The sequence below is a fragment of the Cavia porcellus genome, unplaced genomic scaffold, assembly GCF_034190915.1.
Source record: "Cavia porcellus strain 051 isolate PalLab524CR breed Dunkin Hartley unplaced genomic scaffold, mCavPor4.1 scaffold_11, whole genome shotgun sequence".
NCBI classification, from domain to species: domain Eukaryota; kingdom Metazoa; phylum Chordata; class Mammalia; order Rodentia; family Caviidae; genus Cavia; species Cavia porcellus.
This window is the reverse complement of record NW_026947494.1, coordinates 68,669,517-68,686,175: the sequence shown is the minus strand read 5'-3', so window position 1 is coordinate 68,686,175 and position 16,659 is coordinate 68,669,517. Positions and strand designations below refer to the sequence as shown.

Below are 16,659 nucleotides of genomic sequence, written 5' to 3'. Positions count from 1 at the left end.
AAAAGGTCTTTGAGAACTAAAAAATTTACAAAAAGATAGCCAAGGTGTTAAAATTGCTCTATGAAAAAAAAACTTTTAAAAAACAGACGAGAGTTTCTGGGGGCAGTTGGATACTGTAGGCTAAATTTTAATGAAAAGCTTGCCTCTATATGACTGACTCCCATAAGGGAGAAACTCAAAATTCGCTGAACTGGACTGATAAATGTAAACAGGCCTTCCAACAGCTCAAGCGGGCCTTGACAGAGGCCCCAGCCCTGGGACTCCCTGACGTTACCAAGCCTTTCATCTTGTTCATAGATAAACTCAGGGACATTGCCAAAAGAGTCCTAACTCAGGACATTGGCCCTTAAAAGAGGCCTATAGCCTACCTCTCCAAAAGACTTGATCCAGTGACAGGAGTATGGCCCCCTGCCTAAGAATACTAGCTACTGTGACAATGTTACTTAAGGAGACAAAGAAACTCGCTTTGGGCAAGTGATTTCTATGGTAACCTCTCACAGTTTAGAGACTCTTATCAAAACCCCTCCTAAAAAAGGCTCTCAAATGCCAGAATTCTACTGTCAAGCCCTGCTTCTAGACCCAGAGTTAATGATATTCAAGACTTCTTCAGCTTTAAACCCAGCCACCCTTATGCCTGATGATGATCCGGAGGAACAAAGGACACCTCTCTCCATGAGTGCGCTGACATCCTCAAACTGCAGCAGAACCTACAGGCTGATCTTACTGACCAGCTTTTGGGAAATGCCGACAACTGTTCGATGAAAGCAGCTTCATCCAAAACGGCAAACGAGTGGCCGGGGCAACAGTGACCGCCAAAAAGGAGGTACTCTGGGTTAAGCGGGTAGAGTCTGGCACTTCTACCCAAAAGGCGGAGCTTGTTGCTTTGACTGAGAGGCTAAAACTAGCCACGAAAAAGAGGGTAAACATTTTTTTTTACTGAAGACATCCCTTTGCTACTGTACATATACGGGGAAGCCATCTAAAAATGCTCCACAGATTCTAGATTTGCTGGCAGCTGTCTGGCTGCCTCAATGGGCTGCTATTCCTTACAAGGCTCACCCAACCAGAGATAAAAAATAGCAACCACATCAGAGGGGTCAACCAAGAAAGTAACTGCTCTGATACTAGTCCTCTGACCTTGTCAGAACTAGTCTACACAAAGAAAGACCTACAGTTGGCATCTCAACTTGGAATAAAGTCTCCCACCCCAAGGGGCTAATACCAGTTACCTGATAAACAAGTACTATTACTGGAGGCACTAGGGTGGGAGCTGTTTCACCTTACAGAATTGTTCAGAACTCAGTATTTTATTCCAAAACTCTACAAACTGACCACCTCTTCGAGCTCCAGATGCCCACAGTGCTTGTTAGTCAACTCAGCCAAGAGCTCTGCGTTGGAGACCACCCAACATCAAAAAATTGTTCCAGGAGAACATTGGGAAATAGACTTCATAGACATGGTAAAACTTAATTTACAGGGACACCGCTATCTCTTGGTATTAATAAACACTTTTACTGGCTGGGTAGATGTTGGGAGCCGCGTCTGTGATAGCTCGCCTTGCGCGGCGGACGTGCGGCCTGTGGTAAAGAGCAAAGCCTGAGGTAGATTACCCCTCCCATCGAATATGTTAGTTTCCTGCTTACCGCGTAAACAACCCGCTCAACAATATAGTCTGCCTGGCAACTGATGATGTTAGCCAATCAGCTTGCCTTGCTTACTTTAACATGATTGGACACTGTACCCGTATATATACCGGTGCCACCCCTGGGCGGAAGAAGAAGCCAGGTAGAAGCCCGGAAGTAGAAGCCCAGAAGGAGCCGCGGAGAGCGGACCGGTAGAGGCTTCGGAGCGAAGCCCGGAAGGAGCCGCGGGGAGCGGACCAGAGGAGGCTTCGGCTGGGAGCGATCCCAGGGCAGGCTGTACGGAGAAGAAAAATAAAAAGAAAAGGTTGTCCACTACCAGACTTTGTCGTGTGTCCTTCCTGCCGGCCGGGAGCGGACATCGACATTTGGAGGCCCGCCCGGGGACTGATCACCCCCGAGACGTGGAAGTGGACAACGCTCCAGTACAGAGCTGCGAGACAGGTGAGTTGGGGATAAGCCTGGGCTCTGGGTGGCGCGCACCTACAGGGCTTTTAGACTCCCCTCAGGCTCACGCGTAAGTGGCGGATTCCTTGGGCCTCACGCGGTGAGTAACATATTAAAAGATGGGAAACATGTTAGGTAGCAACACTAAGAGCGAGGGTGGTTGTGGAGAAAGCTCTCAAGAGCTTACAAAAGTACGCAGGGTATCTGAGCAGGCCCAGTCAGGGAGCTCCCGAGAGGGGTCCGTCAAGGGGAACAAGGATGCTAAGGAGGAGGACGGGGCTCTAGCCTCGGAGTCGTCTGACTCCGAGGACGAGGGAAAGTTGAATGGCAAGGAGGCCAAAGAGACCAGCTGTCAGGAGCCCAAATCGCTCAATAAGGAGTCGCAGGGTTCTTTTCCAGCGTTGCCCCGCGAATTGCGCTCTGCTCAACCTGGTCTGCGGAGGAGTAGAGAGCTCCTGAGCGCTCCCCGGCGCGAGAGGGAGGCGAAGCCTTCCGCCCCACCTTGGGGGCCGTTTCTGGAGGCGATTCCTCGCCACGAGGCGGCCGCCTGGGAGCTCTCTCCCCTTTCGCCAGAACAGGAAGTGATGCACGGGCCCCCATTTTCCGCCCAATCACGGCCGCTGTCTTATGCTCCGCCGCCGGCGGGTCGGTATTTTTACAGGCGGCTTTGGCAGGGGGGACGCTTGTCTCATGAGGTACATCCACCTGGGATAGATAGTGGCCCCTACGGGATATTTCCTGTACAAGTAGCTATGGGCCAGGGACGCAATGTATGGGAGCCTTTTGAGATAAAGCAGATTAGAGAACTTAAAAATGCAGTTACAACCTTTGGGCCGACTGCGCCTTACACCATTGCCATGCTGGAGAATCTGTCTTCTGGGCCCCTCACCCCCGCGGACTGGATTCAGCTGGCAAAGGCGTGTCTGCCCTCGGGCAGTTACCTGGATTGGCGAGCCTGGTACGCAGAGTTCTCTGCAGAGCAGGCTGAGAGAAACGCCAATCGGGGAAACCGGGGGTGGAACAAGGAAATGCTTATGGGAGAAGGTCGGCACGCTGATGACCAGACCCAGTTCCCCGGCGCTGTCTATGAACAAATCAATGCCATAGGGCTCCGCGCCTGGAAACAGGTAAGTGGTGCCGGAACAGCCTCCTTGTGTCTTTCAAAAATAATTCAGGGTACCACAGAGCCATTTGTTGACTTTGTGGCCCGAATGCAAGATGCTGCCGATAAGATATTTCCTGATCCGGGAGTGGCTCAACCGCTGGTAAGACAGCTGATTTTTGAGCAATGTACAAAGGAGTGCAAGGCAGCGATAGCTCCTCATAAGAACAAGGACCTCAACGCCTGGATTAGGATATGCAGAGAGATAGGGGGGCCGCTCTCCAACTCGGGAGTGGCTGCTCTCCTGGCCGCGGCTGTACAGCAGAGGGGACCTCGCGGGTTAGAAGGGGAATGTAAGGCTAAAGGGTGTTTTGCCTGCGGGAAGCCAGGACACATTAAACGTCATTGCCCAAACAAAGCAGATGCTAGGCCTCGCCCTAGGAATGAAGAACCATATGTTTGTGGGCGATGCAAAAAGGGATCACACAAAGCTGAGGAGTGTAGGTCGGTCTTTGATGCTCAGGGCAACCATATTTGTGGACAAGATGCTAGAGAGCCAAAAAACGGCCAGAGGGGGCCCCCTTCACAGGCGGGCCCCCGCCCCAGAGACAGGACAGCTCAGGGTGGCAGCCTTCAACAAGGGCCACCCCTGGGTCAGCAGGTGTGGACCTCAGTGTCGCCTCCAGACTTATACAGAAGGTCACCATTAGGATGGATGGCGTTAGGACCCTAAATGACATGCAAAAGCTATTGGGAGACATTAATTGGATTAGGCCATATTTACATATACCAAATTCAGATCTCAAACCCCTGTTCGACCTTCTGAAGGGAGACCCAGATATAGCCTCCCACAGGAGGCTCACTCCTGAGGCAAGAGCTGCCTTACAGAGAGTGGAAAAAGCCTTAGGTGGGGCTACCTTACACAGAATTGAACCAGGGCGACCCTTTGATGTCTGTTTGCTACAGACTAGTCTACAGCCTACAGCGGTGATTTGGCAGAAAGGACCACTACTGTGGATACACCCTAAGGTCTCACCTGCAAAAGTCATAGAGCATTACCCGGAGGCAGTCGCTTCATTGGCCCTTGAAGCGCATGATAGAGCTGTCCAACATTTTGGCTCAGGACCACAAGCCATCCGAGTACCCTATACCGCCAGCCAGATCAAGACCCTGGCTGCCTGCATAGATACCTGGGCCATTCTGAGATGTGTTTTCCATGGGGATATAAACAATCAATACCCTAAAGACCCTATCTTGTCATTTGTCACTCAGCACCCTATAATTTTTCCAAAGGTTACTGCCTCTGAGCCATTAGTCCTAACAACTACAATATACACAGATGGCTCCAAGACGGGGATAGGCGCCTATGTGATCCTAGGCAAGCCCCCGGTTACCATACAATTTAAACCAGATCAGCCTCAGGTGGTAGAACTGCAGATCGTTAAAATGATTCTTGAACGGTTCTCAGAAGCCATTAACATTGTCTCCGATTCTAGGTATGTGGTCAATGCTATGCAAGTGCTTGAGACTGCCAGTTTAATTAGATCCACTTCCACAGTGGCTGGACTGTTCCTGTCTATCCAGACATTGCTTCAGAACAGACACCATAAGGTCTTCACCACCCACATAAGAGCACATACATCCCTGCCGGGGCCCATGGCACAGGGGAATGCGGCTGCTGACACTGCCACTCGCCCGTTATGGATTTTTACCTTACTAACACCAATCGAGCGAGCCCGTGCCTTCCATGATAAATTTCATGTTAATGCCAGGACACTAGCAAACCATTTCCATGTTTCTAGAGCAGATGCACGAGATATCGTGCGACTATGTGACTCCTGTGCCACATACAAACCTGCCATACCGATGGGAGTAAACCCTCGAGGTTTGATCCCTGGTGATGTTTGGCAGATGGACATCACACATATACAGGAGTTTGGGACTCTTAAATATGTTCATGTTTCCACAGACACCTGTTCTCACGTCATATTTGCAACAGCAGAAACAGGTGAAAAAGTGTCTAATGTGATCAATCATTGCCTGGCAGCTTGGGCCGCATGGGGCAAACCAAAAATATTAAAAACTGATAATGGACCAGCCTATATAGGCAAAGCCTTCAATGAGTTCTGCAAAATGATGGAGGTTCAATTAAAACATGGTATCCCATACAATCCCCAAGGTCAAGGAATCATTGAGAGGGCTCATAGAAGCCTCAAAGAAATTTTACAAAAACAAAAAGGGGGAGTAGGCCAAGGCCTGGCCCCAAAGGCACAATTATCCATGGCACTATTCACACACAATTTTTTAAATTTAAATAATGATAATCGCTCCCCAGCTGTGGAGCACTGCAACCCTTCCCCCAACCATAAAGGGTGGGTGAAGTGGAAAGATGTCCTGACAGGACAATGGATGGGCCCGGATCCAGTGGTCAGCTGGAACCGAGGCGCGGTTTGTGTTTTCCCACAGGAACCGGGACGAGAACCACTGTGGATACCGGAGAGACTGACACGGGCAACAAAGCCCTCGACTGAAGATCAGACCTGCCCTACTGGAGATCCATCACAGACCAACCAATAAGATGAATAGAAATAGCGGTAGCCCGAAATGGACAAGAAGATCCTCAGGCATATGCATGGCTTGCTCAATTGGCCCACGACCGAGTCTAGATATGGCGGGCATCCCTCATTCTCCTCCATAAGGTGACAATACACAGCAGGGTAGGTGAGTCAATGACGGGTAAGAGCGTGCCTCCCCAGCACGACTCGACCTAAGCCAGGCCCTACCCCATCCTGCACGTAAGCCGCTGGACTGTTAGATGCTGCCCAGGTCTAAATTTCTCTCCGAGGGGATTTCTTTACGGAGAGGAAATGAGTGCAAGCTTGTGTGCATCCAGGTTCCGTCCAGTTTGTGCCTGGCCCTAGAAAAAGGACGAGGGCCTCAGGGCCTTGGCAGACCATGGCATGGCCAACCAGGGTCTAAGCCAAGGACCTACGGTGGACCTACACATAGGGCATAAGCCTCTGCACCCAGTCCAGGAAGGGCTACGATGCGCACATTCATAAAAAATAAAATAGGGGGAGATGTTGGGAGCCGCGTCTGTGATAGCTCGCCTTGCGCGGCGGACGTGCGGCCTGTGGTAAAGAGCAAAGCCTGAGGTAGATTACCCCTCCCATCGAATATGTTAGTTTCCTGCTTACCGCGTAAACAACCCGCTCAACAATATAGTCTGCCTGGCAACTGATGATGTTAGCCAATCAGCTTGCCTTGCTTACTTTAACATGATTGGACACTGTACCCGTATATATACCGGTGCCACCCCTGGGCGGAAGAAGAAGCCAGGTAGAAGCCCGGAAGTAGAAGCCCAGAAGGAGCCGCGGAGAGCGGACCGGTAGAGGCTTCGGAGCGAAGCCCGGAAGGAGCCGCGGGGAGCGGACCAGAGGAGGCTTCGGCTGGGAGCGATCCCAGGGCAGGCTGTACGGAGAAGAAAAATAAAAAGAAAAGGTTGTCCACTACCAGACTTTGTCGTGTGTCCTTCCTGCCGGCCGGGAGCGGACATCGACAGGTAGAGGCTTTCCCTACTAAATCTGAGTCAGCCTTAGTGGTAGTTAAAAGGCTATTACATGAGATCATACCTTAATTTGGCCTCCCACTATCAATGGGGTCCGATAATGGCCTGGCTTTCATAGCCCGAGTCACCCAAAAGTTAGCCCAGACATTAAAGATTAATTAAAACTCCACTGTGCCTATCAGCCACAAAGCTCAGGGCAAGTAGAACGTATGAACCAAAGTCTCAAGGACATTTTAGCTAAGCTGTCTTCAAAAACTGACAATAATTGGATGAGCCTTCTTCCCTTTGCACTGTTAAGAGCTAGATATACCCCATATGTTTCTAAAATTTCCCCCTTTAAAGCCATGTTTGGGAGGCCCCCGCCATTGGTTTCAAGATTGTCAGAAGACAAATTAGCTGAAATTACTAATCGAGATCTTAAGTCCCTACAGACACTCCAACCTGTGTTGGCCTGGATCCACCAGCTGTTTAGACAAAAACACTTGGACCTGCCTTCAGAGACCAAGGCCTCAAGGACTCCAGTCTTGGTTCGATGTCATCACCATGACTCCCTCAAACCCCACTGGGAAAGACCTTTCACCGTGGTGCTCAGTACCCCCACTGCCATCAAGGTAGCAGGAAAAACTGCGCGGATTCACTACACTCATGTAAAGCCACTGGAAACAGCAGACAACGAGGGACATACTCAGTGGACTACACAACAGACTGGTAACCCTTAAAGTTAAAAATTGACTAAAACATAGTTAGATTATGCTGGTCATGAACTGTTTTAGCTTGCTTGTTTTGATTTTAATAACATTGATGCCGACCTTACATGGCGGCTTTGGTCCCCCTGTAAGCAAAAAAAAAAAAACAATTGTTAAAGATCTTTGTATGGGAGCCCCCTTTAAAAAATGTAAAACGAAATTCTCCCCTATCTCCTTCCCTTGATAAGACCATTAGTGACCTTAATCCTAATCCTAGCCATTGTCCCTTGCCTCATTAACTGGATTACCCAATTCATAAGGGGACAAGTCTCTCAGGTCAAATTAATGGTCATACGTCACCAATATGAACCCCTAGCTACAACAAACCTCTAAGATTAGAGGTCATCCACAAAAAAAAGGGGGGGGAATGAAGAGACGAAGAAAGCTCGTTCCATCTGCTGCTTCCCCTCCCCTTCTCCCTTCAAATCCAACTAGGTTAAGTTTTAACTTCCTAAAGGCCATAAAACAAAGGCCTGAGGTACTAGCTCCTGACATCCTGGGTCTTCCCTATCTGGTAGCCCCGTCACAAATTGTGTTAATTGCATCAGATTGTATTAGATTGTACATTCTTCACAGAAATAGCTTCGTTTATATCATAGTAATACCTGTAACTGTAAATGTGTGTCTTCCTTTTCCCCTGGGTAAAAGATTGATATGTTAATCAATGCTCTCATCTGTAAAGAATTGTAAAATCTTACCCAATTGATATGTTAACCATTGTTGCCCTCTACAAATAGAAAGGTTGTGGTGCTAAAGTAAGGTAATTATGTCAGGAAACTCAGAGATAAAGTCTGCTGACTATGCTAATCAAGATTGGGAAGTATGTCAGAACCAAGCCACACAGGAGCTAGGTGACCTAAAAATAAGCTGTGCAAAACAAGACAGTTAATCAACTCTGACCCACTGGTCGCCCCTCATGATCTGACCAATCACAAATGGACAAATCACCAACTGTTCTGCTCTAACTGCTATGATTGGCTTCTGTAACAATGCTTGCTTGCTTTGCGGTTTTCATCCTTAAAAACACCAGCCTTGCCCCAACTCAGGGTTCTCCGTTTCCACCTGTTTGGAGGACCCCGTGTACACGGAATAATAAAAACCCCTTTGTTTTTTACATGAGAGCGAGGCCCTTGGAGTCTTCCTCGCGACACCGGTCTAACAATGCAATATTAACATTTCTGAAATAAGGTAGTTAGTTATTAGCAAAGTAAAGCACTGCCACACAACACTCAGCTTTGCACAAAGGATGTTACACCTTCTATGTTGCTGGGGTCTCTGTGATTAATAATCTTTCTTTTCTTTTAAACAGGCAGAGCTTGAAACATGTGACCAGAAATCAAGAAGCTGAACTAAATAAAATTTTCAAATAAATGCTGGAGTATAGAAAAGGACACAGACAAAAGAGTAAACATTAGCAACCTTAAGGGCAATTGAGAAGTACCAGCAACGGGATGGATTTTGAGGACAAGGAAACCTTGATTTAACTCTCAGCCCAGCCCCATTATTTACGGGGCCTTAGGTAAATGTTTTTACTTCGTGCAAACTACTTCATACATACAAAAATGGGCATAATAGTAGCTATGTTTTTGAGCTGATATAAAAGTTAGAAATATATGCGAAAGTATTCAAGGTAAACAAAAAATCTGTTTTCTGTCTCCATGAATTTGCCTAATCATGATAGCTCACATGAACATAATCATGTAATACGTGATCTTTGTGACTAGCTTCTTTCACGTAGCATCATTTGTTAAGGTTTTTCCATAGCACACCAGATAGCAGTGTCTATTGTTTCTACTATGACTGCATAGATGTGCCACGTTTTGTTTACTTACCATCACAGATGTCCCACTTTTTTACTTATTTATTAATAATTTACTCATAATCATTATTCATTGCTTGGATATTCTGGTTTGCTTCCATTTTGCTGTTATGAGTAATGATAACTGTGAACATTTGTGCATATAATCTTTGTAAGAACATAGGTATTCATTCTCTTGGGTATACACTTAGGAGTGGAACTGCAGGGACATACAGTAATCCTATGTTTAACTTTTTGAGGACTTTCTGATGAACTGCTATATCATTTTCCTAAGTGCAGCATTTTATGTAACCAGTAATGTCTGAAGATTCCAATTCTTCCAGATACACAGCAGAACTTGCTACTGCTTACTTTAATTTTCTTTGCTCTTATAGCTATCAGAGTGGCTACAATAAGACCCAAAGAATGATTTACATTTGTATTACATTAATGACAAGTGACACTATTTTTTGTTTCTTAGTCATTTACACATCTTTTAAAGTAGCTATCTTTTAAAATTCTTTTCCCATATTTAAATTGGATTATGCTTTTGTTATTGAATTATCAGATTTCTTTATATTTTCATAAAAGTCTCTTGTTAAAAACAATTTGAGCTAGACATTGTGGGTATATGCCTCTAATCCCAGCACTCAAGAGGCTAAGGTAGGAGGACTGTTGTGAGTTCGAGGCCAGCCTTAGCTACACACTGAATTCAAGACCAGCTTGTACTACACAGAGAGACTGCCACAAAACAAGGCAACACATAAAAAACAAATATTGGATTTGTGAGTATTACATCTTCTTCTGTAGATTTTATTTTGGTGTTCTTTGAAGAAAAAAAGTAAATTTTGATGGAGTCTTATCTACAGACACTCCTTGCCTTACAAGAGGGTTAAAAAAAATACTGTGGGTTAAAAAAAATACTGTGGGTTAAAAATGCATTTAATATATGTACCCAGGGAAACGTCACAGCTTACCTTACCTTATCTTATCTTAAATGTACTCAGAATAATTACATTAGCCCATTGTTGGGCTAATCTGGCACAAAGCTTATGTTATAGTACCGTGCTGACTATTTCAAGTGATTCATTGACTGTGTGTATACAAATGCTTGCAGAGTACAGTGCAGTCTCCACATCGCTCCTCTAGAGCACGAGGACTGCTGAAAGCCCTGCTCACTGCTGCTGCCCAGGAACAGGAGGGGCTTGGGCGCACGTTACTAGCCAGGGAGAGAGAACCCCATTTAAAATTCAAAGTACAGCACGGTTTCTATATGGTTTCTACTGCATGCGTACTGCTTTTGCCACACTGTATATTAAAAAAAAATCATTAAGTCAAACCATCGTAAGTTGAGGACTATTTTTTTTTGGCGGGGGTGGGGGTTGTGCTTTTGATATCACATAAAACAAAAACCAAAACAAAGAGGCTGGGGATTTAGCTCAGCTGCATAAGAACCTGCCTTTCAAGCAGGTGGTTTTGAGTTCGATCCCTGGTACCGATAAAAAAAAAAAAAAAAAAGAAAATGAAAAACCAAAACAAAACAGAAAAACCTGCCTCACTTAATGTTGCAATGAACTAACTTCTGTGTTTTCTTTTAAAAGTTTTTCAGTTTTATCTCTTACATTCAGGCCTATGTCCATTTTGAGTTCATTTGTGTGTACAGTGTGAGGTGCAGCCTCATTTTGTGTGTAGTGTGAATCAGTTGTCTATGGACTTCTAGTTGTCCAGTACCATTTGTGAAAAGAATATTCTCCCTACTGCACTGTGCTGGCATCCTTTTCCAGAAGCAAGTAACCATAAAAGTAAGGGTTTATTTGTAAACTTTCTGTTCTACTATTCTAGGAGATAGATATACATCTATCTGTCTATCTATCTATCTGGAAGTATCATATTGTTTTGATTATTGCTGTAACTTTTAAAATTGGAAAGTATGAATTGCCCAACTTGGCTCCTTTTCAAAATATTTTGGATCTTTAATACTTTCATATGAATTTTAGAATTAGCTTGTCAATTTCTTTTATAAATCTAGGTGGAATTTGGAAAGAGATTATGTTGAGGCTTAAAGTCAGTTTGAGGAGTTTTTCTATTTTAACAATGTGAAATATTCTAATGCATAAACATAGAATGTCCTTCTTTTATTTCAGTGATTAAAAACCTTCAATAAAGTTTCCTAGTTTTCAGTGTTCAAGTCTTGCATTTCTTTATGATATTTATTCTAAGAATCTGTTATGGATTGATTAATACGTGAAAGTCTAAACCCCTAAGACCACAGAATGTGACCTTCCTTGAAGACAAGGTCTTCCTTCACAGAGGTGATCAAGTTAAAATGAAGACATGGAGTGCCACAAGTCAATGTGACTGTTATCCTTTCAGACAGAAAATGTGGAGCCAGATATACACACAGGGAGAATGGCATGGGAAGATGACAGAAGAGATCTGTAAGCCACAGAACACCAAAGACTGCCAGAAAGAATTGCAGAAAACACCACAGAAGCCAGAAAGAGGAACAGTGCAGATTCTCATCACAGTCACAAGGAACAACTCTGCTGACACTTTGATCTGAAAAAAGTGAGAAAAAAATTCTTATTGTGTAAGCTACCCACTTTGCAATACTTTGCTATTATAACTCTTGAAAGCTAAAAATAACAGCTTAGTCAGCTTTTATGCTATTGCAAATAAATTTGACTTCTTAATTTAATTTTGATAGTGTGTTTTTCTACTGTGAAGAAACAATTGGATTTTACATTACCATTTCCTAGTACACTTTTATAATCATTTTAAGTTTTATAAAGTTGACAGTGATATGTCTTATTTCATGTCTACTTTCAGTAATTTGAATCTTAACTTTTTTATTAGTTGGTTTATAAAATAATCTAGTTTTAAAGAAGCAAATTTTGGTGTCATTAATTTTCTGTTTTAGTCCAGTCATTCATCTGCACCTCAGTTTTACTTCCTTTTCTGCTTGCACTGGGTTTATTTTGCTCTGGTATGTTATTTTGTTAGAATGGATCATTAGCCATGTTTCATAGCCACACTCATTTTAAAAATACAGATATTAGCAAGTATTAATATCTAAGAGCTAGTGATGTAACCTAAAAGCTTTACCATGTGATATTTTTATTTCACTTACGTGGAAGTACCTTCTAATATCACCAGTAGTTTTGTTTTTGGCCTACTGGTCACTTCAAGGTGTTATATTTAATTTCATATATTTGTGAATTTATTAAATTTATTTTTGATAATGATTCCTGTAAGGCAGAATCTTTTTTTTTTTTTTTTTTTTTTTAGCTTTTTCATTTTTTTCGGTACCGGGGATCGAACTTGCGACCGCCTGCTTGCAAGGCAGGTGCTTATGCCACTGAGCTAAATCCCCAGCCCCAGGCAGAATCTTGATGGGGAAAGTTCAGGGGGAGAGGCAAAGAAAGGGAATGTGGGGTATGATGGTTAAAGTGATCAAGGTATGTTATATACACATACTAATTTCCCAAAATGAACAACACCATTATAATCATAAACTAATGGAAAACATACATTTTCAAAAAAAAATATTTAAAAAAAATCTTAATTTCACTCCCAAGCTGTCAAAAAACGTGCACTATCTTGGCAATATTTCCAAGTTTTTTGAGCTTGTTCTATGGCCTAGCATCTGGCTTATTTTAGAGAATGTCTCATGTGCACCTGAGAACAGTGTGTCCTGATTGCGTTAGGTGAAATGTTTTACAGGTATTTGTGGGATCTTATTAGATTAGAATTGTTCAAGTGTTTTATTTCCTTTTGACAGCCTACTTGTTTTATCCACACTGTTGATGTACATATTTCTTACTTTAATCAGTTCTTGTTTCATATATTTAAGTGCTTTTTTGTTAGCTACACAAATGTCTTCGTTAGGAATTGGTTTTTTTATTATCATGAAATGTCCCTCTGTTTCTAATAACACTTCTTAAAGTCTTTTTTGTCTGGTATCAGTACTACAATTTCCGTTTCTTTTAGTTATGTTTTAGATGGATTATATTTTCCCATTCTTTTACTTTAGCTGTAGTAGAAATCTTCACAGCAGATGAACCACAATGGATAAGATCTCTTAGAAAATCAATGAAAGAAAAAGAAAAAGAAAAAGCAGAGAAAAATGTTCCAGATCCCAGTCAGAGAGGATCCTAAGGCTTCCTTTCAAATATTTATCATGCACCTTTCTCTTGACTTAACAGAGCCCTGATTTTGTTTAGTATTCATCTCCTCCCAGACAAGTCACGCAATTAGAGGAAGCAAACCTCTTCCCAGTTTTCAGGGGTTCATTTGCTGGCTTCAGGATCATCTCATAATGCCTTGTCAATAACTCAGTAACAGATCCAGAGTAGAAATGTGACTTAAATTGGCTCAGTCAGACTGAAGGAAAGGAGAACTATTCCCAAGTTGATGGAGAGATACACTCTGCTTCTCCTGGGAGCCTGTTGTCAGCTCCTTCTAACTAGACTGCTGCTGTGTGTTTGGAATGACATGGTTAGTACCAGTTGGAAAGTGTCTCCCAGGAGATTTTGAGAAGGTCATTTATGATTGATGTATTGGCTCAACAATGTTATGGGATTTAAAAATTCTTCTCAACCAACCAGTCCAGATGCTGCTGACAGGATTTCTGTAGTATGCTGGCAGCAATCATGCAGTACCCTGGCAGCCATCTTGCAGTATGCAGGCAGTCATCTTGAAGTATGCTGACAGAGGGATAAAGCTGACCAAAGAAGAAGTGTAAAGTCAAGAATGCTTTCCCTCCATTATTCTACCCTGAAGTCTGCTCTAATGCTTGGTTTCCAGTTAGATGAATAAATAAAATTCTATGCTGTTTAAACTAGGTTTGAATTTCACTTCTGTTACTTCAAGTTGAAAGCATACAAAAAGCTACAGTAGGAAAATAAACTCACAAAGAGATCAAGAAAAAATGAAGAGGATAATCAGTTGAATGTGATCTGATCTGAAAGCAGATGAAATTTTACAAAGGATAAAACAATCATAGTGCTAACTGTAGTAGTTTTATCAAGAAGGATGTTTCCCCTGTACAGTTTCTCCTGTGGATATGAATCCTCTTAAAATTCATCTTCAGAAATTGTCAGCATATCATGGTTTTCTGATCTACAAAGTTATTCAAGGCCTAAATGTGGACAGTCTATTTTACAACTGGACTGTGATAATTATAAGGTATGTTTTTATAATGAAATATAGAATGACCAATATCAGTAAGACCTACTTAATGTAAGTACATTGAAGTCACATTGAAATGTCTCTTTTCCCCAATCAAACCAAATTGATGAAGTCTTGTAAGTCTCTAAGACATACTTTCTTCAAAATGTTCTTTTGCAAAAAAGATAACAAAAACTTTAAACCTACACCCAACAGTAGAAAGAATATACAAACTCTCCACATATCCATCACCCAGATTTCAGAATTAGCAATGTTTTGTCACTCTTGCTCTTCCTTACTGCTTCCCTCACATGCAAAATCAATCACATGAAAATCAGAATATATTCTCTTCACATGATTTACCAACTATGCATAAATAGCAATTAGATTCCTCAGGAATCTAGAATATGGAATTAAATCTTATGGAAGCCCATAATGTACATGACATTTTTAAATATTTTGAGTTAAAAAACAGTATCATTGAAACTATGAATAAACTAACAATAAGCCCTACTTTGTTAGTGTGTTTAAGAAGAATGGGATTACCAAAGCAAAAATATTCTTCTAACCTTTGCCTATCCAAATCATAGACAGTGTTAAAGTTCAGACTTAACTTATTAGTGTATAAACTTCCAATTGTTTATAGCTAGTAACTTGTTAGATTCACATAGCTTCTCTACTATAAATATCGGCTAGAACATTTACTAACAATATTGGTATGAACCACAAGTACACTTCAAAGTTTCCAACAGTCTTACAGAGGGACTGAAAAATGAAAGCTATTTGCTTTATTCTCTTGAGATAGACTGTCACTATGCCACTGAGGTTGGCCATGAATTTGTGACTCTTTATTTAACCTCCCGGGGTGGAGATTATAGACATGTAACACCATGTCTACCTCAAAATTATTTTCTTAATAGTACAAGATTTTTCTGCTCTTTTCATGATCATTTTTGCACAGGTACAGTGTTTTCCAGGTGCTGTTTGATGTATAATATTATTATCCTAATGAGTTTATGTATGAAGTTGATACAAGAATACTATGAATCTAGTCATTAAAATAACTTGTAAAAATATAAAACAATTGCAGTCTTCTCAGTACACTTCATTTTGAAAACATAATTACTTTATAAAATATTATTCATATTAACATGTAGTAGTCATTAGTATTTTATAGAATTCACACATTTTAAAAAATTTTTCGTAATTTTCTCTCAATTTTAATTTGTGATAGTACGCATAGAGACAATCCACATAAACAAAAATTTCTTGGGATTATCAGTAATTTTCAAGAGTGCAAGGCCATCTTAGGTCCAAAAAGTTTGGGAACCAGAAAACTATCACCATTTAAAGGTCACTTTGGGCAAAGAAAGTGAAAAGATACTTTTTTCCTATTTTTGCAAATACCACTGGAAATATAATCTGTCCTCTTTCTGACATTCCTTTCCATGATAAGCATTCTCTAATTTTGAAGACAAAAGATGAGGGTGATGTCTATGGTAACACTCACCTTTACTAATTCCGTGTAGCCTGTCTCACTTGGGGTCCACCATGGTTGGGCTTTCAGTCCATTCACATTGTAGAGTGAGCGCTGCCAGACAGATGCAAAATGTCCTCTCTTGTGGCCAAGTTCATACCACTTATACGCCTGAAAAAAAAAAAATAGAAAGACTCTGTCCCTTACCACTCCTTCAATGAAGTGTTTTTTATTAATGTTAAAATTAGAGGTATCAAAAATAAGTGTTAGAGGGCCAGACATATAGCTCAGTGGCATAGCGCCTGCCTGGCAAGCCTGAGGCCGTGAGTTAGATCCCTGATAGAAAAAAAAAAGTGGTTAAAATGTATTAGAGATATTAAGGATATTACTGGGCTTGGATAGGATTATGATAAGTGAAAATACTCTAAATGAAAAACACATCTAATCCACCTAAGGTGCTTAGTTTAACACAGTAAATTGTGGTGTGGTGGTTTCCCCTCGTGATCACATGGGTGACTTGGAGCTGAGACTCATTGCCACTGTCCAGTGTCACAGTTGCACTGTACTATATATATCGCTAGCCTGGGAAAAGATCACATTTTGAAATATGGCTCGCACGGAGCATGTACAGCTTTCTTGCCACCATAAGTTGAAAAATCTTAAGTCTATCCACCTTAAGTCAGGGACTGTCAGAACTTGCCTGTTAGGTGCC

The 16,659-nt window shown here is 42.3% G+C and overlaps 1 protein-coding gene across 15 annotated transcripts in view; it reads right to left on the bottom strand.

Annotated features, from left to right (window-relative positions):
- Asph (aspartate beta-hydroxylase) overlaps positions 1-16,659 on the bottom strand; it is a 288,087-nt gene that overhangs the window by 38,986 nt on the left and 232,442 nt on the right. For 14 of the 15 annotated variants that reach the window (XM_063258447.1, XM_063258435.1, XM_063258433.1 and 11 more), the window contains one exon: positions 15,981-16,118. In XM_063258447.1, the coding sequence (XP_063114517.1) occupies positions 15,981-16,118 (138 nt within the window). Of the gene's footprint in view, positions 1-13,868; positions 14,025-15,980; positions 16,119-16,659 lie in introns of those variants that run through there. The other variant, XM_063258446.1, reaches the window with a different exon arrangement.